Below are 25,712 nucleotides of genomic sequence, written 5' to 3' on the forward strand. Positions count from 1 at the left end.
CAGGAAGGTAGTTATGAATTATTTTTATTTTTTATTCCTATATAAATGACAGCAACAAACAACAACAGCAACTATATCGTTTCTGATGAAAAAGTTATTGATTCATTAGCTGAGGAATTAGTTGTGACAGAAACTAAAACCCTCAACGAAAGAATTGGTGAAAACAGGATTGATTTACATAACTACCTCAAACATGATGGAGGAAGAGGAAGGAAAACTGGTATGGCTTTATTAGTAAATAAAATATCAAATTTAACGATTATAGATGTTGATATCAATAAATCGTACAATGATAAACTTAAAGAAACAGTTAGAAAAGACATTTTATCAAAACTTTCGGATAAAGATGTTATCGTTAAAACCGCTTCAGGAGGTCTTCACATTTATTGCAACACTAATTTCTTCTATTCAACCTCGAACAGAATGATTAAATGTTATTCCTGCAATGATTATGATATTGACATAATGACTTCTATGGATGATTCAAAGCGTTCTTTAGTAGTTATGGCTGATTCAAGAGTTCGCAAGAATGCAACAGAACCAATCAATACATACTCATTCATTCGTGGAAGTTATGATTCAACATTAACTAGAACAGTGAATGATATATTAAATGATTTGAATATTAAGGTAAGAGTTGAACAGAAGAATGAAGAAATAAAGAGTATAATGAATGAAAACAAAGATGTAAACATTGACGATAAACTTGCCCAGAGCATAGTTGATGGCATCTGTGATTTTGAAGTACATAATGACGGTGGAAACATGAATTTAGAAAAAGAAATAACATTATTCACACTGTTTCAAGCAATTAATTCGTTACCGGATCATTTAATTAATGAAGCATACGATAACGTTTATAACTTCTGCAGTTTAACAGAAAATGCAAAAAGTAATTTTGAAAAAGCACGTAGTAGATATGCACATTTAATGACTTCTCCATTTGTTTTAGTGAAGATTCTAAAACTATATCAAAAGGAATATTATGATGAATATGTTTTACCTTTATTACGTAAGCCAAAAATAACATTTGATATCAAACTTGATGATTCATTCTTGATAACAGATATTAGACGCAAGGCTGAAAATCATCAGTATAAAAACAGTTCTGAAGTAATTGAGGATTTATCACGTGTCATTCGTTTTGTAGATTGTGGAAACAAATACTTCATTCAAAAGGACTATAATATCCACGACAAAATGAATCAAATATCATTTGTTCTTCAGTCAAACATGAAAGAGTCACTCAAAATGATTAAATTATTTAAAGAAGAAGGTAAAACCATAACAGCATGGGATGTACTACTAAATCAATTGTCTTCATTAACCGTTAAGGGTGTTTGCTTTAAATCTGATTCCCCAGATGTTTTCTCAACGTTTCATGGTTATAAATACAACATTCTTGAAAAGCCTGATTACTCAAAAATTGAGATGTTTATGAATTTCATTAAAGAAGCCATTTGTGATAATAACGATGAAGTGTATAAATACCTTCTCGGCTGGATTGCATCAATGATTCAACATCCTGGAATCAAGAATGAAACAGCAATTATTTTGAAAGGACTTCAGGGAACAGGTAAAAACAGATTTACAGACATTATTTCTGAACTTCTCGCTGGTTATTCATGTAAAAACATTACTGAAATAAGTGAGCTAACGGGTAATTTCAATTCAATAGTTGAAAATAAAATGTTTCTTGTACTTAATGAACTCAAGAATGTAGGTGAAGACAGACTCGCAAACTTCAACGCTTTGAAATCAATTATTACGGATAATGAGATTAGAATTAATGAAAAGAATCAACCCAGAAGAACAGCTCAGAACGTTGCAAACTTCATTTTCGTAACTAACAACGTTTACCCTGTCAAAATTGAAGTTGGAGACAGAAGATACGTAGTTTTAAGAGTTAATGGTAAATTCAAGGGTCAATTTGATTACTTCAAGAATTTAATGGATTCATGCACAAAGGAATTTTATGATAATTTACTGACGTATTTTATCAATTACGACCTTTCATCATTTAATGTACGAATCATACCGATGACTGAAGCCAAACAAGATTTAATAGAATTATCATCAAATCCTTTAGATGTATGGATAAATACACATTATGATGAATTGTGTGCAGGTATGACGTGTGAAAATGCTCTATTCTGCAAACCATCAGACATGAAAGACAAAAACTTTCAAATGAGCATTAAGGATAAATGTGATAGGAGACATAGAAGAATAGACGGTAAACAAACATGGTATTATGTTTTGAAAGAAGAAATGAAAGGATTATATAAACAGGTTGAACCAAACGATAATGAGGATTCATTTACTGACGATGAAATACCTGTAAATGAGCCGCTAAGCGGCGAGACCTGAAGGTCTAGCTTTATAAAGTATGATTTGAATTTATTTTTGCATTAATCCTGCTGTGTTGTTGTCAAAATGTCAGTTGTCACCATTTTTAAAAGAAGTTAAATGACCCGGTAGCACATGGTAGCATGGTAGCACCTCCAGTTCTTCAAAAATAAATAATTATTGAATAACCCATGATGTTGTCAAAATGTCAGTTGTCACCATTTTTAAAAGAAGTTAAATGACCTGGTAGCACATGGTAGCATGGTAGCACCTCCAGTTCTTCAAAAATAAATAATTATTGAATAACCCATGATGTTGTCAAAATGTCAGTTGTCACCATTTTTAAAAGAAGTTAAATGACCTGGTAGCACATGGTAGCATGGTAGCACCTCCAGTTCTTCAAAAATAAATAATTATTGAATAACCCATGATGTTGTCAAAATGTCAGTTGTCACCATTTTTAAAAGAAGTTAAATGACCTGGTAGCACATGGTAGCATGGTAGCACCTCCAGTTCTTCAATAATTAATTATTTTTGAATAACCCATGATGTTGTCAAAATGTCAGTTGTCACCATTTTTAAAAGAAGTTAAATGACCTGGTAGCACATGGTAGCATGGTAGCACCTCCAGTTCTTCAAAAATAAATAATTATTGAATAACCCATGATGTTGTCAAAATGTCAGTTGTCACCATTTTTAAAAGAAGTTAAATGACCTGGTAGCACATGGTAGCATGGTAGCACCTCCAGTTCTTCAATAATTAATTATTTTTGAATAACCCATGATGTTGTCAAAATGTCAGTTGTCACCATTTTTAAAAGAAGTTAAATGACCTGGTAGCACATGGTAGCATGGTAGCACCTCCAGTTCTTCAATAATTAATTATTTTTGAATAACCCATGATGTTGTCAAAATGTCAGTTGTCACCATTTTTAAAAAAAGTTAAATGACCTGGTAGCACATGGTAGCATGGTAGCACCTCCAGTTCTTCAAAAATAAATTATTTTTGAATAACCCATGATGTTGTCAAAATGTCAGTTGTCACCATTTTTAAAAGAAGTTAAATGACCTGGTAGCACATGGTAGCATGGTAGCACCTCCAGTTCTTCAAAAATAAATAATTATTGAATGACTGGGAAATAAATTTACGTCAAATATGCAATTTATAAAATCTTATGTCGACAGGCTACGTAGCACAGTGGTCTAAGGTGGTGTTATGGAGGGGTCAGAGTCTGTGATTCGAACCGCGACAGCGCCGTATTTTCTTATTTTCTTTATTTGTCTTGTTTGTCGTGAATAAAAAGTATCATAAAAGTGCTCTATCTTCCACGGGAATACATAAAAAATTTACTTTATTTCTTCTTTATTTCTTCTTTATTTCTTTGTTCCCGTGGAAGAAGGGTTTTACTGTTTTTTCTCAGCCGAAATCAACGATTTTTTCATTTTTGGAATCCTTAGCGAATGAGGAATCTTTTCTCTCGTGGAAGCTTTGACCAAAAATATAATTTAGGTGAAGAGGTGAGATGTCACCCGTTTTTTCACCTGTTTTCTCACCCTAGTTATTTTATAAACGTTTCACATGGTAAACGTTATTTTTTTTAAATTTTGTGAAAACTCAACGGTTTGACACAAGCCCTAAAAATTATTTTACTCAGAATTTTGTTGCTGAATTCAATAAAAATAATGTTTAGGTGAAGTGGTGAAATCTCACCTCTTTTTTCACCTCTTTTTTCACCTCTTTTTTCACCCCAGTTTTTTCACAAGCGTTTTACATGAATTGTACGATGTATATTTGAAATCCTAAACAATTTCGTAGCTTCTATTTCTTCTGTCAGTATGTCAAAAGTTTTAACAATACCGAAAGTCTCTTTATACTTCTTCTTGACATCAGATAGAAGGAAATCTTCTGCTGTTGGATAGTTTTTGTTCAGAAATTCTAACATGTTCATTTTATCTTCTGCTGGCTTTTCTGCTTCTTTCTTTAAGTCTGCATAGTCGTTTCGCATTCTTTCTATCTCTTTGACTGAGTAGTTATATTTCCTAATTGCTGCCTTACATTTTGAACATTGCGGGTTCATTTTTGCGTTATATTCTGAAACCTTACCTGCTAGAACAACTAAGGTGTCAATTGCTCTCTTCATCTCAAACATAGCGGGTCTTATCTGTTCATTCCATACCTTACCTCTTCTATCTTTATCTCTTATCTGCCATACACATTCTGCAACTAATGAAACAAAGTTATCGTAAGTCTTAAACTCCTCAGATTTATATATGTCAGAAATGTTTTTATATACCATATCGCAATCTTTGTCCATAACTTTATGGTTGCAATGAAAACCAAGGAATTCATAATTTACTTTACGTATGAACTTCTTTATTTCTACTGAGTCAGTTGTTTTGACTTCAATTTCGTCGAATTCAGGAATAGTGAGTTTTTGATGCTGAATTTCAGGTAGTTTAGGTAAATGGTCAATAATGTCCTGCATTTCATAAAGATACTGTTCATTTGTTTCATCTTTCGCACTACAGTCTAAATTACTTGTTAAAAGTTCTTGCTTTATCTTCTGGATTTTTGTTTCGAAAGTAAATGAAGAAGGAATGAAGCTTTTCATTTCTACTAACATTGACGTAGGATTCATGACTAACGAGTTTGGTGAAGTTGTTGTGGACAGAGTCCCGCCGTTCGCGGCTTGAATTGTTGTTGTGCCGATTGTTGAAATCATATCTTTTATACAAAATAAAAAATAAATAAAAATAAAATTAGCGTTATTTTTTCTATCTTAAGGAAATTCACGAAAATTCAAGAGGTGAAAAAAGAGGTGAAAAAAGAGGTGACATCTCACCTCTTCACCTATAATATATTTTTTGGTGAATTCAATAAAAATAAGCCGCTAGCGGCAAGGGCGAAGCCCATGAGTTCATTTACTCACAATATTTTTGTACAAAACGACCCCAAACTTTTAACTTCTTTTCTGCAGCTTCAAATGCTATCTTAGCGAGTTCATATTCTCTAAATTCTCTCTTTAAATCTTCTTGTTCCCATTGGTCTAGTTCGTATGGAGAATCTCTATAACCATAATATATCTCACGTTCATGTTCTAATTGTTTTTCACACATTTTTCCAACTTCTTCTTCGAACAAAGGTTTAGCATTCTCCACTGTATCTTCGAGTTCTTCTTCATCTAACTTCTCATGAACTTTCTTGTCTATGGAGTCCATAATATCTTTGACATAAAATGCATACTTTACAGAGCACCATTCAGCAACAAAATGAACGAGGTCAGCATGTATGTAAATACCTTTGAATTCATTCATAACGCCCTTAGTAAGCTCATAAAATGCTTGTTTTGAGGTTGAGCCACTTTTGGCTCGACCGTATTCTTTCAACCAAAACTCAAGAATTTCCTGCATTTTAGCACTATTGAGAAATCTGTTTAAATGGTTTAACTTTCCTGCTTCTCTCGCCATCTTTGTTGCATTAATGTAACCATCCTTGTCTCTACGTAAGACTTCAATACCATTATAAGTGCCTTTTGTGAATGTTTCACCATTAGATTTGTTCGTGAATGTTTTTGCTTCGACTGACATTTCTGTTCTTACATACAAAATAAAAAAATATTTTATAAAAAATTAGCGTTATTTTTTCTATCTTAAGGAAATTCACGAAAATTCAAGAGGTGAAAAAAGAGGTGAAAAAACGGGTGACATCTCACCTCTTCACCTAAACATTATTTTTGGTGTAAATTTATGAAAACATTAATAATTTCATGACTGTTCTCATTCATGTCTGATTTACATCCAACGAAAAAGTTTAGAAGAATTTTCTTATTCTTTCTGGCATGTTTTTATCTTTCCAGTACTCCCGCTCTAATGGTCCCAGATGAGTTGGTTTAAATTCTCTCAAGTTCTTAGATGGTATAACATCTTCAACGCCTCCTTCATATCTTACTTTATAAGTGTCATCGTTTGTGTTATAGCCAAGTATTTCAATAACCACTCCTCGCTTTGCTTCGTCAATGGTTTCAGCAAGTTTGCCATTACTACTTTCAACTAACTTATGTCGAGGGTAAAACGCTATGGAGTCGTCAGCAGCTTTTATAAGATATCCATTACCTTGCGTAGAGTCTACGATATAATAGTTTCTACTTAACCTTAAACGTTTCTTTGTCAATGGTTTGTCGTCAAGAACTACACGAACTTTTGTACCAGGAATGAGGGTAAATTGTGTTGAATTTCTGATATTTTGTGTTTGGCTTCGTTTCTTTTGTATATACTTTTCTTCTTGTTGTTGTGTCATTGAATTTGGTGTATGTCCTGTTGTAGAATGTGTTGAGGAATTATATACTTCGAGAAAATGTTTCATTGTTTCTTCGGTAAAGTCTCGCTCTTGATTTAAATCTCTGAGAGTCCTTATGAAGCGGTTTATGATGCCGAGTATGTTATGGTTATGGTCTTCAGTAGTGTAGTGAGTTATGTTATGCTTAATGAGAAAATCTGTGATTTCATTGCTGAGGTATGCACTGTCTTGGTCTGATGTTAAAGTACTTGGGTTATGTTCTGCTACAAACTTTTGTAAAACTCTTAACACTTCATGAGTTCCTTTATTCCTCATTGGATATGCATATGCTTTACGAGTGTTAACATTAATGAAGATGAGGAATGGTTTATGTCTTCCTTTTCTGCTTTGAATGAGAGTGTCAAATTGGTATGCGTCAGGAGTGTTGGAGTAAATTGGTAAAAAGTAGTCGTAAGGGTTTATTTTTGTTTGATGTACAACATTTTTGTCAAAGAACCTTTTCACTTCAACTCTGTTAGTAAATCCCCAACTCTTTGCAGCTTCATTGAATTTCTTAAATGACCTCCATGGATGTTGTTCGAATACTTCTTTCAAGCTCATTTATGTAAAGTTAAAGATTTTAACCAACTCGTATCCAAGCGTGCATTGTTATATAAGGAGGCATATAATCTTTTCCATTACCTGCTGGGTCTGTAATACCAGCTACAACATGTGTATGATTTCCTGCAGTTCCACAGAAAATACCTGTGCTAACATCTTTGGGGTCAGTTGTGATATCATATCTATGCATTCCCTGTCTATCCGAACCCGCTGCAAGATTTGTATAACCTCTTTTTGTTATTGAATGTGAATGGTTTCCTTCCACAGATGTTCTTCCACTGAACCTATGCATATGTGAAGGAAGGTTTTCAATACCTATTTTCTTTGAACCTCCCATCTTCATTGACTGAGTATTAGTGTAGAATGGAAAACTGTCAACTATTTCATACCATCTACCACCAAATAAAGTGTTTGGATTTATTGGATTCATAGACGTATAAACAGCTCCTATAGGATATATTAAATCATATATGCTCATAACTCTATAAACATATTCTAAAGAACTTATGTCATTAAATACCATTTGGAATGTATCTCCCGGATGAAATGTTGCATTTGTTCCACTTTTATAATGTAATGTTAGTTCAATAGAATTATCCAAGAAAAATTCAAAAGTATCTGGTTGAAGACCTCTAACAAATTCAAATGGAGTTGCTGGTTCACCATTTATAATTTCTGTTGTAAATGTCATTGTATCTGGTTTCGAAAATTTCTTTGATAGTTCTTCATCTACATAAGTTTTGTCGGCTTTACTGTCTAACATTGCTGGTAGTTCATGTGTTTCAAAGTTTCTGACATGACCTTCGATATTCATACATTTACTATTTAAGGAGTTTAGTGTATCTTTTACGCTTGTACTTGGATTCTCTAAAGGTGCACTTGAACCAAGGTCAAAGTTCAATATTATGTCGTCTGCTCTAACAGTAGTGAAGGATTTATGTGTATGGTTCTTGTCGGCTTTCTTATCATATAAATCTTGAGCAGTGAATTTAACATTATTTTCATCCTCCATGACATAAACATTTCTACATCTAATGTATTTCATCGTCGTTATGTTTTCCTCCGATGTTAAACCTTGTGGAAAGTTAGGAGGTTTCCAATATAATGCATCCCCACCAGTTCCTTCAACCGTTCCTTCAATACTTTCTATACCAACAGTTGTGAAGAAATCATGTGTATGGTTCTTATCTGCTTTCTTATCTAACATTGCTGGTAGTTCATGTGTTTCAAAGTTTCTGACATGACCTTCGATATTCATACATTTACTATTTAAGGAGTTTAGTGTATCTTTTACGCTTGTACTTGGATTCTCTAAAGGTGCACTTGAACCAAGGTCAAAGTTCAATATTATGTCGTCTGCTCTAACAGTAGTGAAGGATTTATGTGTATGGTTCTTGTCGGCTTTACTGTCTAAAGAAGTTTGAAGTTCATTTATATCGGAGATGTTGTGTTTATGAGATTTCAAAACTTTGTTCATTGCGTCAAGTTCATCTTTGTCAGCTTTACTTTTAATAGCATCTTCAAACGTTATTTTTGACTTAACTCTCAAAGTAAATCTTGGTTCAACTAATACACCATTAACATTGAAAGTAGAGGCATAAATTTCACCGGTATAACCAAATGCTTCTGGTGCTTTAGCTACATCATACTGTACAGTACAGCTTATGTCATAACCTTTAGCACGAATGTATTTATATCTTCTTTCATTAACATTTTTTGTCTTCGCTTCATCACTTCGTGTTAAATATCCATGGTAGTCCGTTATAATCTGTTCGTCTGAAGTTATATAATGAACGTGGTTCTTGTCCGCTTTTTCGGCTAATTTCTCATTAACATCATTCACTTCTAATTCAACTCTTCCGCCAGAACTCTTATTATCATTAATCTTTTTCATTAATTCGGTAATTACGTCATAAAGACTATATTCTGTTTTCGGTTTTGTAAATAATGAGTCAAAATTTCTTTTCATCATTACATCGCTGACATTAATGATATCACCAATTCCTTTTTCATTTATTCTCTTCATTAATTCTGCAATAATGACGAATATATAATCTGTTAATTTATTCTCTTCATCGAGGGTTATAGAATGTTTTGAAATTGAATCATTAACTCCTCTAAATAAATCAATAACTTCAGGATACACGTTTTTAATGTCTTGAATAACCCGACCAGTATCCTCGCCACTATGTGGCTCTGAGCCCGTTGGGCTCTGTTGTTCATGTTCTTCGTTCCCGTCGTTACGTGGTTTTATATCTCTAACCATCATCAACGCAGCCATAACCGGAGGGTTTGTTGCTACCTGTTCGAAAATCCGTCCGTTATGTATGGTATATCTAAATAATTTCTTTGTGTTTGTTAAAACATTTGAAACAAGTCTTTTAAACCATCTACAAAATTTCCTGTTTCACCTAATGTTCTTGCAGCATTTACAAGCTCACCCATTCCCGCTTTTGACCCAAAAACGTCCATATTGCATTTATTTCACTCTGTATAGTTGTCCATTCAGCGAAACTAACACCCGCATTCGCTAAGCTGAAAATGAAATTCAGTGGATCGAACTTAATTCCACCTTCTTTTTCAATTTCAACGAACTCACTAACATGAGATTTTAAATATTCTTTCGTTAAAATTGTTTTCCCCGATGTTATGTCATTAACGAAACTATCACCGTCAAAAGTTAACGAATTCAATTTCGTCGTTGATGCTTTTATTTCATACACCGCTTTATCGATAGTTTTTTGGCTCACCTTCTTTAGAAGCATATGAAACATTAATGAATGAATTATATGTATTCGTGAATGAGTTAAAATCAATGATTTTCATTAATGACGCCTTTAATGATTCATTAACTGTTGAATCCCTTAAAGTAATTAATGAACTGTCGTGGGCTTCGCCCTGGTCGCTTCGGTCTGAAAGACCTTCAGGACTCAAAGAGTCCGTTTGCGACTTTATGAAAGGTACACTGCAAACCGTCGAGTTTGGATCAAATGCTGTAGTTGGTGCAGGAATATTAATGATATAAGTCATTAAATCATTAAGTGACGTAAATAATGTTGTCGTTTTTGATTTAATTTCTTTAGCATCTTATATATGGTAATTTATTTCTGTAGTTTCTGAATTAAAGATATTCGCTAAAATGTTTTGTAAACTGTTTTGAACAGCAGTATAAACCGTTGAATCCGGAACTCTTACGATTTCACCATCCTTATATAAAAGGCATTGTACATGACGTAGTGCTTGGGTCAAATCTTTCGGGATTATAATTCAACATATATTCTAATGCTTCATATACAGACTTATAAACAGTTGTGTCGTTCTTCATGACAACTTCACCATTTACAATGAATGGCATTGTACATGGAGTTTAAAATAGGTCAAACTTTTCATAGTCCTTCCATGTTATGTATTTCTCGGTATTTCCATCACTGTAACAATATATTTGTCAGTAAGTGTGAGAGAGTATTGACCAAAATATAAACGTTTAGCTCTGTCAGCTTCATACGCATATGCAGCAATAGTCATATTTTAATGAGAATAAAATGTTGTTCTATTTGCAAAGTACAGACCCAAACGAATACGGAACAGTAAAGCTACAAACAAACTTAGGTCTTCAGAATGAAGCGCTTGCTTTCAGAATGGTTGACTTCAATACTATCGCAACTTTTGTCATAACAGATGAAACAGATTTCATGGAGTTTGAAATAGATGGAAAGAAGCATGAAATAAGATTTCACAATAATGTAGAATATAAGATGGAAACATTAGCTGGAGTGTTAAATGCGCTCATAAATACTACAATAAACAAGGATAACGAAGAAAACTTAATGAATGTTAAACTTATTGCAGGAGTTTTGAAGTTCAGTTATGCGAAGGAGTTTAAGATAACACGAATGAGTCATAGAGTTCAATTGCTTCTGGGAGCATACCATATGACATTTCCTTTGAAAAGTATTGACAAAACGATTGAGATGAAATCTGTTCCATACGTATGTTATGGCAATTGTTTATACATTGAGTCAAAAATAGCTAATGTCACAGGTATTTCAGGAGTTAATAGTAAAGGTTCAGTAGAATATAAATCCTTCTGTTATGAAGTAAATTCAATGTTCATTCCAAACGTTCCTGTCATAGCAACTCATTTAGGTAAATGGGTTCGCATTTGTCCTCATAATTTGAAAGACATGCAATTCAGACTAGTTGACTTTCAAGGAGAGCCTGTAGAACTGAAGGCACCAGTGCGAATGACTGTTGAAGTTGACTTTTTAGAAAATATTAAATGCAACAGCTTACAAGAGAACTCAGAGCTAAAAATATAAAGTATGAATGTTATGTATTAGGTCATGAACTTTGGTTATTGCTGTTTGATGAAACAAATGAGTTAGTTATGTCAGTCAAGAGAACAGAAAAAGGCGTCAAAGGCGCCGAGCGCAAAGCGCTATATTGTGTTAGTGAAAACTGCACCAAGTCAATAAGATTAGGTTTGCATTATGAAGATGAGTTCGATACTGTTGAAGAAGTTTTGATAGATATTACAAATTGCTTTAATTTACTAAAACATATTTCAAACAAAGCTTATATTCTGTTGAAAGTTTTGTATACTCGTTCGAATATTTATACTTAAACTCAACTCCTGTAGTTCCTGGTGTTTCAATGATGCGGATGTTACCTATTTTCATGAATGGTGGCGTTTGACCACAGCATTCGATTTCAGGGTCGAGATAGTCAATGACACATTGTTTCCCTGTTATTCGTGATATAACATTTTCAAGGTCCTCCTTTGTTAGAATTATTTGGTTCTTACTTATAAGATTTGTCAAAGCTTCTTATCGTCTTTGAGTAAAATTGTTTGGTATAACTGAAGAAGGTAATGGTCTACGTTATCTGAAGGATTTTTTGAACATTTGTGTAGGATTGTCGTTGGCTTCTCTTGAAAGAATTTGTCCAGTGGTGATACTCTAACTTAACATCTGATGTAGCGTTAGCGTTTGAAGCTGAGTTTAAATTCACGGATTTTCAGCTCTGGTTCTGGTTCTTTCAAACACTCTGAACTATAGTTCTTTATGACAATATTGTTTGTCGTTCGTGAGTCAACATTTGATGTTGGTTCAATTGGAACATTTAATCGGCACAGCTAGATGGATTTGCTTCTCATTTCATATAGAATAAAAACCTTTTATATGTATGAAATGAACAATATACTCGACAAGGGTTTGAATGTAAAGCTAACGAATGAAATATTGTTGAATTCACTGAGACAGGAGCTGTGTTATAAAGATGTAGAACTACTGAACAAAAGAGCTAAGGGAAGAAGCAGGAACATGAACAAAGGGTGGAAGCCTATAAAAATTTATGTCAATGATGGCTCAGGAGGTTCAAACATAAAGTATGCAAAAGTTATAGAGTTTATGCTCTCAAGGGAGAGAAGCCTTCATTTAAGAACAGCTATTCTAACACATATCCTCAAAAGCTAACGGATGGGGAAGTGGATGATATGAATGACAGCAAAATATTAACAGAAATGGCGACAGAGATGCATGGAATTTGTTTACCATCAGTCAATTGAAGGTTAAACTTTAAAACAATGTTGGTCGTTCCCATGGAATATTTTGACTTTAATGGTATTAGTCATATGAATCTCAAGGTATGAACGAGGAGAGATGAGAGACTTAATATGCTTCCCAAATTTCTTCAAAAGGTAATGTTATACTGACTGTTTCCAAATGAGTTCAATATCATAGCGTGAAGAAACCTTGAAAGATAACGAAGTCAGTTATGAGACGTTTTATGTTTAAAGCAAGGAAACGCCATGTTTGCATAAGTATTGCTACAGTTAAGTGGTAATGTCTGACTTTAGTTATGATGTTAGCTAATGGTAGTCTGCTTTTGACACTAAACCTTTTCCGGCGAAGTTCGTCACAAACGAGCAGAGTGTTTGAAGGATACTTTTTGAAGGGGTATTTTGAAAGTTTTGATAGAATGTAGTTTGTCAGTCGTTCATATCGTAAACTCCTGAGTATTGACGTAAGTGTGTGTTTGTCAATAATTCTTTCCATCTCCTCAGAAGTCTTTTGCATTCCTGACTGTATGAACTTACAATAGCATAATATTTTCTCTTACGTCGAATGTAACGTTGAAGAAATTCAATGAGTTCGCTATCTGGAACTTTAACGACAGAGGCTTGAACTTTTGACATAAATGTTTTCGCTGTTGAGTCCATAGAGTCTGAAGTTGCTGATATAATGATTTGGTCATATAGAGTCGTTTCCTAAACGCTCTGTTATGAGTATATGACGAATGAGGTTAAATGTCTTACCTGAACCCATCTTTCCACAATAGAAATAAACACCATTTGAACAGAACTCATAGTCCTTACTGAAAGGAAGAATGAGAGAAGAGTTAAGTTTGTCTGTAGTTTCATTCATGTCTTCATCTACGTCATGTATTAAATGCTTCATTTTATCTCCATTAAAAATGCAAGTCAGAAATATTCAGAACATAGCACCGAGTCTAACTGACAAGAGTATAAAGATATACTATGAACACGTTATGATGAAACCTACCAAAATTCAAGAAAGTCAGTATACTTATGAATATCCAAGACACTGGGTAGAGTATGTAGGAGGTGAGAAAGCTATTGAAATCAGACAGGTTCGAAGTATTCCAGCAGGAAGACAATATTATTGAAGAACTTTAATGTTTTGAGTATAATGATGAAACAAAGAAGCAAGATAGTTTTCCTGTTGCTGTGTATGTGAACCTAGACACAGGAGATGACATGAAAGTTTTTAACACAAAGCTTCAAACGGTAGTGAGAGAACAACTGACTGCGGAAGGACATCCATTACCTTCAGAAGTTACCATAGCATATAATTTTGAAACAAACTCAATAGATTTTAAAGTCGTCTCTGCAAAGAAGTCAGGTTTTACATTTAATGAAGCAGATGTATATTCGAATGAAAACTTCAAAGCTATTGCATGGTTAGATAATGACGATTGCTTTAAGAAAATATTTAAATTCAGTGACTCAAAGATGTCAATAGATGACCTTCGTGGAATGTTACCATCGACGTTTACAGTTGAAGGTTCAGCAGGATTGCTTACAAGATTGTCAATTGGTGGTTTGGTCTCGTGAGAACATTGTTATAAAATCCAGTATAAGTGAATTTGCTGAAGAATCTATATTATGTCTTTCAAACTACATGTATTCGCCACCGAAGCATTATAGTATAACAAACTTTGTCAGTAAGTTTAACATAAGACTTGTCGAACCTTCTTCAATGAAAGATGTTGTGCTACCTAAAGATGGAAAGGATGGACTCATTATTGAGATGATTTTAATGCATATTAAATGAGCTTGTTCTTGAAGGTCATTCATGATGAAATAACTGTTGTAGAAGATGTTAGCAATTGTTCAGACATTTTGAAGCGTATAGATGATATAAGAAAGAAGTTTATGAAGCCGCAACGCGGCGAGGACGAAGTCCATGAGAATGTTTATGTTTCATTGACTTTCTCCAGTAACGAGAACTTTTATGAGATAATATTGAAGAGAGATGATTTTAATATGGTGTAAATGGTAGCTTGGGCAGCTTTAGGCGCAATGGGAACAAAAGCATTAGCATTTGGAGCAAAAGCACTTGGGCTTATGACGCAGTAAATAAAATGAGTGGAGGAAGAGTTTCGAAGACATTAGATGCAAATAAAGGAAAGATTGGAGGCTGGGTTGCAAAGAAGTTAAGATTAAATAAAATAGGGCTCATAAATAAAGCATCCAATTTGGTTGCGACTGAGTCAGAAAATGCTTTAGGAAAGGACGATGAGTTTGCAAAACACGCAAAAGACTTTAATGACCAGATGAAAGGTGAAACAATGCATTTAAATAGAGTCGATGGAACTCTTCCTCCACCAGTAGTTCTTCCGTATGGTCCCTATGGAATGTATGGAAACCCTTACGAAAGACCATTTGACCCATTGACTGGTGGAAGTAACTGGTATCATTACGGACGAAGAAGAAAGACAGTCAAGTTGGAGACAGACGTGAAGAAAGCAACTAAAAAGAAACCAAGGAAGAGAGTTATAAAGCAATGAATTCAACGGGTGAAAAAAGAGGTGAAAAAAGAGGTGAGATTTCACCACTTCACCTAAATTTATTTTTGGCTATGTTTTCATACGTGTGAGGGTGGTGATATCATTAATTTTTAAGTTTATTTTTATTTTATTTTTATTTTATTTGGATGTAAATGACGAAAACTATTGAGATAACAAACTACAACGGTCATGAGTTCAAGAATTTGTTCTTCGTTCCTCGTGAAAATACATTCTATCAGATACGAGGGAGAAAGGGTAAAGTTAGTTTGAGCGTTTATGAAGGAATGAAGAATGGAAAGTTTATACAAGCATACGATACAAACGGTAAACGTGTTTCATTAGCTTTGTCAAAACTTACTAACATTTATTTTGACAGTGACTTTGACTCTGACGATTGGAGCGACAGCAGCGATACTGAAGAATATGAACTATTGTGTGAAGCACAGCAATGGGAAGAGTTGCAATACTTTTGTAAGTGAGAACGTTTATTTTTACAGTAGTAAGGTGAAGTGGTTGGCGGCTTTATAAATATTTAAGGTTAAGTTGGTGTTTGTGTTTGTGTTGTAAAATATACGTTAACGGTTTTGTAAAGTGTCAAATTCACAAGTATTGCGTACTAAGGAACGCAGTGCCTCAGTACACGACTTAGGGATACTAACTGAGATCCTATGGATCATCTCACCGCTTAGCGGCTTAAAATTATTTTTATCTTAGTATCGGTTGTAGTCTTTGATAAACTTTTTCTCCTTTATTTAAAACTTCTCTTATCGGGGCAGCTTTTGGTGTTATTGATTCAGCAACGTCACTAATTGCTTCTTTATTCTTAAATATCCAATTTGCTCCCTTCTTCAATGTTTCCCAAACTTTACTCGCTCCTCTTTTTACTTTATTCCACAGTTTCTTAAATATACCTGCAGCCATAGTTGATTATTTCATTAAAATTAAAAATTCATTTTCATCTTTTAATTTTGATTTTTTATTTATTAATAAATGACGACTAACTATTTGGTGCCAAACACTAAACCGATTAATGGAAATGTGTTTCATTCATTCGAAAAGATAAATGAAATATTCGCAAAGAATGATGGTAGAAGATATTATAGAGAACTTGAAAGTTCATGCTATGACTCTGATGCTCCATATTTTGATGATAAACAAACTCATTTAAGAATTACAAATCCGGCTCATGATGTGAACCAATTAGGTGACACATATATTAAACGCAAAGTTAAAGCAACTCTAGTTTCAAATAAAGCTTTCACATGTGATGCCGCTTTTAAATGCATGCGTTTATTCGTTGGTTACAAATCATCAAATCAAAGCTTTAAACAATTAGAAGTAGAAACCGAAAGAGGTGATGCCGGTTATCTTCAGATGGATTGCGCCCGTGAATCTTTCGCATTTGCAACATATAAACCAAAATCAGAAAGGAAAGTTAAAAAGTTTGTTCATTCGTTATATAATAATGTTCAAAAATATGATAACTCAGTATGTGGTAAATATATTGACCCTTCAGAAGTTTTCAAGAACGCAAATGAAGAAGTTGATGTCACTTTTGATATGATTATTCCGGTAAATGATTTGTTAGCATTTCAGGCGTTCGATGATTATCCTAAATCATTTGGTGATATCATTCTTAAATATTATGTTTTCAGGGATACTTTAGTATTTTGTCAGGTTGACCCGTTAAGAGTTGCTGATTTACAAAATTACGTTTATGAAAAGATAACTGATGAAAATTATGAAAAGATTATGAATCATGTTTATAAATATGATCGCAAATTCCAACAAATCGGACTTCCTGCCAAATTAATTACAAGCTTAGCCGCTACATCTGCTGACGCAACAGTTGATGACGTTATTATTTCATGCACAAAGATGGAAGTTTTAGAGGATAAATGCATTACACCAGGATACGGTTTAATTGAAGAATCAGTTAAAGCAATACCACGTTTATTCAGTAAGGAAGATCCATTCATGATTCCAGCTCAACATATTGACGTTCGTTCACTAAATGGAGGTTGCATCACTCCTGAAGGTATCAACTCAGATTTCTCATACGCTCTTCATAATGTTACAGATGTTGTGTTAGCATTTCCGAAGAATGCAATGCAAAGAACAGTTTTAGAAAATCCAATGCTTCGAGGTCTTCAGGTCACTATAGATTCCAGAAACTTCCCCGATCAAGCGATGACCACAGTGGGTGACATATTCTTTACACATATGCTTCAAGCTTCTGATTTAGATGGAGTGAATGAATGCACAGAAGAATACGAGGACTCATTAACTAGACCACTGAATGCAGATGATGGCACGCCATTAGCTAGAACATGGAAAGACCAAACTTCATTCTTATGCACTATTCCAGTTCAACGTGATGGAGCGGGTATATTCTTTGATGGATTAGAAACTTTCAACTCACAAGTTACAGTACAAGTGAAAGCTTATCCAATCATTCAGGGTGAAAATGACACTTACTGTTCAAAGGTGACAAATCCTCCTCAGGTTTGGTTTACTAGGACTACGTATTGGACATGGACACCGGATGAAGGTTTGAAATATCATCCAACAGGTACACCACCACAGTATAGAAGTTCATATGATGAAATATTGATGAATAGAAATGTTTAAAATTATAAATTTATTTTTGATTAAATGGATTTAAATTCATACACTCCTTATGAAGAATTAGCAGGAGTATATAATACATACATAGATGATATGATTAATGAAGCATTGAGTGATAATAGAAATGCTCTATCTAAGGAAAAATTAATGAAAATTCCATATTCTGAATGTTACTTAAATTCAATCACTGCAGCAATTGCGTAAACAGAATAAAGGTAAAACATTAACGATATTAAAAACAAATTATCATTATTGCTAACACTTCCCCCTATTCACATGTGTTAATTTATATCAACCGTTCAGGTTCACCTTCAGATGATACATTTTGAATCTTTAAAGCATTTAATCAAAATTCCAATTTTTATTTATCACAAGAAGAAGCAGAAGATTATTTAAAAAACTTTTTAATGTATAAAGAATATATTAATACAATCAAGAAGCAAGGATTAGAGGATAAAATTATTGATAAACAACGGGATGAATTATTTGAAACACTTTCTATTTCAAATTTTGATAGAGAATTTTTGCATTCACTCATTTTTCTAGATGATGCAGTGAAATCAAAACTAATAACAAATGAGAAATCATATTTTAATCAATTATTAACTCAATGTCGACACATTCAGTGTTCATTCTTCATGGCTGTTCAATACTTCAAAAGCATTAAGCCCCAAACATTAAATCAAATCTATCAACACTTTTCATTTTCAGTGGGTTTAGTCGTCAACAGTTGAACGTTATGCTTTATCAAGTGAATTTACCAATGAGCATTAATGAACTTTACACACAATATCAGCAATTAGGTGAACATGGAAAAATAATAGTTGATTTAAATAAAGGAAGTGTTAAATTTGATTAACTTTTTATAATTAATTTTTTATTTTTATTTATAATTAAACATGACAGAAATAGCAAATCTTCTACAGGTTCCATTAAAACAAGGAACAAACAAAAAGGGTGCATATAATAGAACTATGAAAGTTCCTGATGGAATGAAAGAATTAGTTCATATTGTTGCTGGTCTTCAAAAAGATGTTAAACAAATGAGAAACGTTTTAACATTACCAGAAGCTCAAGCATATGCCAAACGTCAAGGTCCAAATTGGGAAGCACACGAAGCAGACATTACGGGTCCAAATGGAAAACCTGATGGTATAGGGTGTCCAAAGGTGTGTTTAGCACAAACCTGAATACTGCGAATAGAAATAAACAAGTTACATATATATAAAGTTTATTTAAATATAATCACCATTGGATTCAATCACGCGTTCGCAGCGATCGATCCAGGCTTGAAAGACACGCTTTAAATCATCATGAGAAAATTGCTCAAATTGCTCTCTTACAAAATTTTCAAGATCATCTGGACTCGCGAATTCGCGTCCTTCAGCTCTCTTTTTTAGCGTGCCGAATAAATAAAGTCAGAGGGTGCAATATCAGGTGAATAAATTGGGTTTGGAACAACTTTGACATTGTTTTCCACCAAGTAATTCATTACCTTATGACTTTTGTGAACTCTTGAATTATCAAAATGAATTGCAACTTTTGTTTTTGTTGTTTGGATTTCTCAAACTCATCAGAATTGATAATTTGAGTAAGAACATTGTCAATTAGATACTGAGCATTCATCGTATTAGGTTTTGAAGAATATCAATTGCGATGATACCATTCACGCCCCAAAAAAACTGACAACATCATCATTGGTGTGTCAATTTTTTTCTTCCGGAATGTTTGCGGATTTTCATCCTTCGGGATCCACATGATTTTGGCTTCTGTTGCATATTGAAACCAAGACTCGTCCCCTGTTACTAAAAAGCGAAACTTCTTGGATTGATACGCACCCAATATAGAGAGGAGCTCTTTCGAAGATTGGACTCTAGATTTTTTTTTGAACTGAATTAAGGTTGTGCGGAACCCAACGTGTATACGCTAGTTTGTAGTTCAAATAATTGTGCAGATAATAACTGACTGTTGTACGTGGTATCTTTGTCATCTCCTCTATCCTTCTGAGTGATGCTCTTGGGTCTTCATCTAGCGCTTGAAGAATTGCTTTGATTTTTCTTTGATCCGGCGATTTTTTGTCAATTTTTATGATGGGCGCCTTTTTGTTCATGAAGTGATACATCCTAACATGATACGTTACAGTGGAATTGCTAGGAGCATCCATACCGAAGCATTTTACCAATGTCTCGTAGATTTTTTTACAGTCTTTGCATTTTTTTGCAAGAGCGAGGATGTTTTCTTTATGATTCATTAAAAAAATGAAAAAAATCCCGCCAAAATTTCCCGCGAAACCGCCTCTTGTCTCAAAATTCATTTTATATCCCGGCATGGCGCCAAAATACAACTTACTCATCATATACATATATTCATATTTTTTATTATATATTTATAATCAGCATATATCTCCTTTAATAGTCTCATATAGAGCGCTGTGCTAAACGCACCTTTGGACACCCTATATAAATGAAGTTTTCGTTACTGATGGTCAAGGTAATATTAAAGTCATAAATGGTTATAAATTAACTATAACTGATTATCCTAAACGTAAAGCATATAATGAACGTTATCCTATGCAATTTGATGAAAATGGAAAAGCTGTTAAACAATACATTGGAGAAGGTGAATATGGTCCAATTAATTCATACCGTTATAATCCATATTCTTATTTCAATGAAGAATTAAATGCTATTGAAGAGGGACCGGATGGATTACCACGATATTCTAACCAGTTTGATGGTCAATATGCAAATATTAGACCTGAAATTTCAGCTAAGAAATTCTTTAAAGTTGCTTTATTCGATCCAGTTTTCGCAAATGTTAAAGATGAACTTAAACATCAATTCCAACCAATTATAGTAGCAAGAATTGCATCAGGTGCTTTATCTCAAGCATTCAAAGATTTAATTAAGAAACCATTATATCAGCAACGAGGTTTAACTTATGATTTAGTTTAAGGAATCAGATAAAAGAAAATTTGAGAAATCAGATGATTATAAGAATGCAATTAATGAATATATTAGGTCTTTTAATTACAATGAACCAGCTAAAAATCAACTTCATGAACAAATACAGGGAATAATAGATTCAAAACTTCCAGCAAAATAAAAGTTTAAAATATATTTTTTTATTCGATTATAAATGAGAAGACGTTTCACTAGTCAAAAGAACACTAACGCAAAAGCAGAGATTACGGTTGTTATAACGTAAATGATGATAAATCACGAATTATTCAAAATGTTAAAGTTAATGTTAGCCCTGAATTAACAAGGTCAGCAACTCAACCAAATTTATTAACTCGTGACTTACCGAAAAAGGAGGAGGAGCAAAATAAAGAAGATGGAGACCAGTCATTTTATCTGAACCCGGTAAAGAACCTGTTGAAATTCCCACTTATCCAACATACCCAGCACCACTTGATAACCCATATAAAATAGACATTAATTCTGAATTAATGAAAATTTACCGTGATATAATAATTAATAATTATGATTCAATAATAAATTTAATTGACCAATCCGTTTAATTATTTTACCTTATGAATCATTAATTCACATTATCGCCATTCTTTGTGATGTTCAAGATTCAGACGTGAAGATTCAATTTTTCATAGATGATGAGGTTTCATGCTGCGGAACAGTTGCAAAAATAAATCTATAAAGGATATTAGCACAATTAAGATATCAAAGAACGGAACAACAGCTGAACTTCATTTAACATATAATGATATTTATAATAAAATAGTTGATGAATATAAAATATCACTTGAAAAATTTTTTAAGGCTATTTAATATTCAAGCATTAATATTATCGAATAATAATCCTTTGAATCATAATCAATCAATAATTGACCTTTCACCAGTTTCTATCGTTTGTTTATTTCTTTTTGTTCCCCAACTATCCGGATCGTCATTGTAATTGTTTTTTATAGTATCAGCTTTATCTTTAACTTCAATCTTTTTTCCATCGGGATATTTTAAACCAAAAATTCCAAAAATTCGATATTGTCAATCTGTTCATATTTTAATCTATCAATTACATTTTAATACATCTGAAAATCTTATGAAATGGTCATTATATGGGTTTGATTGAACAAATTTGAATGAAGTGAAATATAACCTGTTGATGAATATGACACTGACTCATATTTTCTGAAAACACTAAATTTATAACATGAATGAATTTCTTATTCGTTGAATTTATGAATTCTTGAAGTATAATCTTATTATAGTTTTATTTATCACTGGAAAATAACGCTTTACCATATTTTTAATCGTAATAAAAATGTCAATATCAATATTATTTCGAATAAACTGTGAATTAAATTTAACAGTTAGCGGAATTTATATGTTACTCTCGTTTCTGTGAGTGGTAAATTTAATCCCATTCTTTTAGACCCTTCAGATTATATATCATTTATTAAAGATGACCATGAGCCGCATAGCGGCGAGGTCGTAGACCTTGAAAAAAACGTATGATATGTATATAAATAATGTGATAGCGAAATGGGATATTAACATGATTTAAGTTATTTAAATGAATCATTTATCGTATGGTATGAAGAAAATTTTAAATCAAAACCTGATAAACTTTTTGAACTTGATGAAATAAATAACCTTATTAAATTTCCGCTGAAAATTAAATTTTGTACTCCTATCTTCGTTCATTGTTGGGGATATTAAATTTTGAAAAAGATGTTGGGGATGTTTTGTATTCTGACACTGGTTCCAATTTCATTTTAATCAAATGTGATAAAGTTAATACCCCAATGAGATTTTCACATCAAACATTAGACCCTAACTCTTACCATCAATACAAAACATTTTATCCATCAACTTAAACACATTTTCTTTATCATATCCGTTTCAATTATCCGGGAATTCATTTATTCTTCATTCAAAAGATTTATCAAATATTAAATTTAGAATAACTGACCTATTTGATTGTGATTTAGAATTTATGAATGAAATATTATGGCAATTTCAAATAGAGAAAATAGCTGATGAGATAACGGATTAAATATTTATTTTTAAATCGTAATAAATGATTAAACAACAGCAACTTAAGGTGCAAAGCGCCCAGGTCCTTCAGACCATTACATACGCCATATATGCATATAATTCAAAGACGGCAGAACAAACGCAAAGGTTGAAATATGGAGATTTGGAGATAGTATTGAAAAATGACCATTTCGAATTCGTTTGCAAAGGTGGTGCAGTGATATCAAATATAAAAGAAATTTTATTTATGAATTCAAAAATTAAAGGAATAACGGATGATATAACATCAATTCCACCAGAAGAACAGAGATATTACGCATTAAATGCATTTCCTAAAGTTTTGAAGATTGGAAGATTTAATTTAAATGAGAAATTCATAGAAGGTTTCCTAAATGACATAATGAAGAGGGTGGATAAGGAATATGTGGATAGTGAGTTAATGAAGAAAGCAGATAAGGAATACGTTAATACTGAATTAAATAAGAAGGCAAATTTGGTTTATGTTGATGAAAAAGATAATGAAATTAAAGAAAAGGTTGAATGGTATCATGAATGGACATTGGAGACTTTTAAAGTTAAAGCTGATACAGAATGGGTTTCAGGATGTTTAGACCTTAAAGCAGATAAAACTTATGTTAACGATGAATTAGAGAAGAAAGCAGATAAAACATATGTTAACAATGAGTTAGAGAAGAAAGCAGATAAGGAAAAAGTTATTTCATTCATTAATACTGAGTTAGCAAAGAAAGCTGATATATCATTTGTTAATGAAGAAATAAAACAATCAGAGGTCTATTTTACTCCACCATTTTTAAATTTTATGAAATCATCGGATAAAACCTTTGATATAGATTCTTTTGAATGGATATGTTTCGATGGAGTGACCACTTATTTATTTTATACAGCTGGAGTGCTTTATTATTTTAAAACAAATGATTTTAAAAACTATGAATCATTTACTCCATCTGTTTGGAATCCTGATACACGAAAGCCAATCATTAATCCAAGAATTTTATATGTTGAATATAATAACGGTAAATTTATGGGAATGATAACGGTTGGAGATGATTTTTGCCCTTGTTATTCATTCGATTGTATCCAATGGTTCAAATGTAATTTAAATCAAGATGCTAAATTTAAATATCCAAATAATCCTATTAGATGCGTTAATAATAAATGGGTACTAATTTATGAAGTCAATCAAATTTTCATTAGTGAGGATGGGATAAATTATTATATGTTTAGTATGATGTCATCAGATTTGGAAATTGATTATACAAGTAAATGGTATTACATTAACAGCATGTATTTTATCCTACAAAATGATAAAATTTATAGATCATATTCAATACCATTTGGTCGTTTTGAACAAATTTTTCAAGCTGATGGAGACATTGAAGCTTTATGTTATGCTTCAAATGTTTGTGTTCTTGTTTCAGGTGGTATGGTCTATTCATATCCTGTAAGTTATAACAGACATATTTATTTATCACAGGATTTTTCAGAGGATCCAGAGAAAACACCAAGTTGGGAATTGGTTTATTCATTCACTCCAAAACTTACTCGAAATTATAGATTTACAAATTTATTTTATATTGATGGGTATTTCATTGCTTTTGGATGTGGTAATTTAGTAAATATCAGTAGTGATGGAAGAAATTGGTCTGAAATCACAAAATTTCAAGATGTTAGAAAAGCAATTTTCAAAAATAATACGTTAATATTGATAACAAGACCAGTTTTAATTTCTTACCCAAATTCAATATTATATAATAAATTCAATATTCATAATGGATTAAATACAATTCTTGAGATGATTTACCCCATTGGTTCAATATATACATCAATGAATTCAACAAATCCAGCTGATGTATTCGGTTTCGGTACATGGCAACAAATAACCGATCGTTTCCTCTACTGTGCTAATAGTTCAAAACAAACCGGTGGAAGTAAAACGATTACTGGCGAAAATTTACCTGCTCATAGTCATTATGTTAATTTAAACACTCAAGACTCGGGCTGGCATAGTCATACTTATACTAATTCGTTTGAATATCCTGATGGAAATAATGGATTTCCTAATGGATGGTCTGATAGAGACGCTAGCAGGGGTAAATATTGGTATGGTAATAAAAATAGATGGAATGAAGGATATACTTCAAACGGTTCAGGTACACATTCACATAACGTTTCAGGATATACACAAACGACAGGAAGAGGTACAGATTACATGCCACCTTATATGACGGTTTATGCATGGTTTCGCGTTCAATGAACGCTCAATGTTTGTTTCACAAACTTTAGAACGGCATAATTTAAATTGTTATTTTAGTATAAATGAAGATTCTACCATATGGTGTTATTGGAAGAGATAAAGATGGAAACCCAATATTTGATCCGAAGTTAAAATTAAAGTTACTGACAACAACTTGAAAAGTTGCTGAAACCAAAACAGGATGAAAAAAGAGAAAAATGAGAAAATGAGAAAATGAGAAAATGAGAAAGAAAAAAATTTAAATTATGCAATTTTATTTTTATCATAAATGACAAAATTAATTAAGCCAACTATTTCTAAATTAATGATACCAATGAAATCATTTCATGGAGTACTTATCCCAGGTTCTTCACAATTAGCCGGGGCAAGTGTTGTGGCTCAAGGTGGAACATTAGCGAATCCATTCAAATTAACTAAAGATGAACTTAATAAAATGATGATAAAATAACTGATAACAAAATTTTATTTTTATATA

The 25,712-nt window shown here is 32.7% G+C and overlaps 12 protein-coding genes and 2 pseudogenes across 14 annotated transcripts, besides 6 other annotated features; 8 read left to right on the top strand and 6 right to left on the bottom strand.

Annotated features, from left to right (window-relative positions):
- Positions 1–16,000: part of a mobile genetic element that runs on past the window's edge.
- On the top strand, positions 46–2,370 carry TVAGG3_0069820 (uncharacterized protein; the record flags this gene model as incomplete). Its single annotated transcript, XM_051221660.1, has 1 exon — positions 46–2,370. The coding sequence occupies one exon, from the start codon at positions 46–48 to the stop codon at positions 2,368–2,370; it is 2,325 nt and encodes a 774-aa protein (XP_051106646.1).
- On the bottom strand, positions 4,107–5,072 carry TVAGG3_0069830 (organellar and viral DNA polymerase type B; the record flags this gene model as incomplete). The annotated part of the gene is made up of 1 exon (XM_001324295.1): positions 4,107–5,072. The coding sequence occupies one exon, from the start codon at positions 5,070–5,072 to the stop codon at positions 4,107–4,109; it is 966 nt and encodes a 321-aa protein (XP_001324330.1).
- TVAGG3_0069840 (uncharacterized protein) lies at positions 5,272–5,937 on the bottom strand (the record flags this gene model as incomplete). The annotated part of the gene is made up of 1 exon (XM_051221661.1): positions 5,272–5,937. One exon carries the CDS (start codon positions 5,935–5,937, stop codon positions 5,272–5,274), a length of 666 nt encoding a protein of 221 aa, XP_051106647.1.
- On the bottom strand, positions 6,161–6,961 carry TVAGG3_0069850 (integrase core domain containing protein family; the record flags this gene model as incomplete). Its single annotated transcript, XM_051221662.1, has 1 exon — positions 6,161–6,961. The coding sequence occupies one exon, from the start codon at positions 6,959–6,961 to the stop codon at positions 6,161–6,163; it is 801 nt and encodes a 266-aa protein (XP_051106648.1).
- Positions 7,328–8,723, bottom strand: TVAGG3_0069860 (keratin-associated protein family; the record flags this gene model as incomplete). The annotated part of the gene is made up of 1 exon (XM_051221663.1): positions 7,328–8,723. A coding segment is annotated over one exon (1,396 nt), but the record flags the coding sequence as incomplete, so codon positions are not given.
- Positions 10,789–11,565, top strand: TVAGG3_0069870 (uncharacterized protein; the record flags this gene model as incomplete). Its single annotated transcript, XM_051221664.1, has 1 exon — positions 10,789–11,565. One exon carries the CDS (start codon positions 10,789–10,791, stop codon positions 11,563–11,565), a length of 777 nt encoding a protein of 258 aa, XP_051106650.1.
- On the top strand, positions 15,119–15,337 carry TVAGG3_0069880 (protein of unknown function, DUF4107 family; the record flags this gene model as incomplete). Its single annotated transcript, XM_051221665.1, has 1 exon — positions 15,119–15,337. The coding sequence occupies one exon, from the start codon at positions 15,119–15,121 to the stop codon at positions 15,335–15,337; it is 219 nt and encodes a 72-aa protein (XP_051106651.1).
- Positions 15,338–15,489: a terminal%2Cinverted (terminal inverted repeat of Maverick-1A transposon ID:TVAGG3_0069750).
- Positions 15,490–15,816, top strand: TVAGG3_0069890 (uncharacterized protein; the record flags this gene model as incomplete). Its single annotated transcript, XM_051221666.1, has 1 exon — positions 15,490–15,816. One exon carries the CDS (start codon positions 15,490–15,492, stop codon positions 15,814–15,816), a length of 327 nt encoding a protein of 108 aa, XP_051106652.1.
- A 42-nt stretch (positions 16,001–16,042) lies between the features above and the next one.
- Positions 16,043–16,258, bottom strand: TVAGG3_0069900 (uncharacterized protein; the record flags this gene model as incomplete). The annotated part of the gene is made up of 1 exon (XM_001289165.1): positions 16,043–16,258. The coding sequence occupies one exon, from the start codon at positions 16,256–16,258 to the stop codon at positions 16,043–16,045; it is 216 nt and encodes a 71-aa protein (XP_001289166.1).
- Positions 16,259–16,327: 69 nt separating this feature from the next.
- On the top strand, positions 16,328–16,880 carry TVAGG3_0069910 (uncharacterized protein; the record flags this gene model as incomplete). The annotated part of the gene is made up of 1 exon (XM_051221667.1): positions 16,328–16,880. A coding segment is annotated over one exon (553 nt), but the record flags the coding sequence as incomplete, so codon positions are not given.
- A 2,240-nt stretch (positions 16,881–19,120) lies between these two features.
- Positions 19,121–19,148: a terminal%2Cinverted (terminal inverted repeat of Mariner transposon ID:TVAGG3_0069920).
- Positions 19,121–20,423: a mobile genetic element.
- Positions 19,201–20,327, bottom strand: TVAGG3_0069930 (annotated as a pseudogene). Its single transcript has one exon. A coding segment is annotated over exon 1 (1,127 nt).
- Positions 20,396–20,423: a terminal%2Cinverted (terminal inverted repeat of Mariner transposon ID:TVAGG3_0069920).
- Positions 20,424–25,712: part of a mobile genetic element that runs on past the window's edge.
- Positions 20,536–21,070, top strand: TVAGG3_0069960 (annotated as a pseudogene). Its single transcript has one exon. A coding segment is annotated over exon 1 (535 nt).
- TVAGG3_0069970 (uncharacterized protein) lies at positions 23,006–24,201 on the top strand (the record flags this gene model as incomplete). Its single annotated transcript, XM_051221668.1, has 1 exon — positions 23,006–24,201. A coding segment is annotated over one exon (1,196 nt), but the record flags the coding sequence as incomplete, so codon positions are not given.
- TVAGG3_0069980 (keratin-associated protein family) lies at positions 24,809–25,237 on the top strand (the record flags this gene model as incomplete). The annotated part of the gene is made up of 1 exon (XM_001287035.1): positions 24,809–25,237. One exon carries the CDS (start codon positions 24,809–24,811, stop codon positions 25,235–25,237), a length of 429 nt encoding a protein of 142 aa, XP_001287036.1.

Source organism: Trichomonas vaginalis, chromosome IV (assembly GCF_026262505.1).
Source record: "Trichomonas vaginalis G3 chromosome IV, whole genome shotgun sequence".
In the NCBI taxonomy this organism is placed as follows: Eukaryota; Parabasalia; order Trichomonadida; family Trichomonadidae; genus Trichomonas; species Trichomonas vaginalis.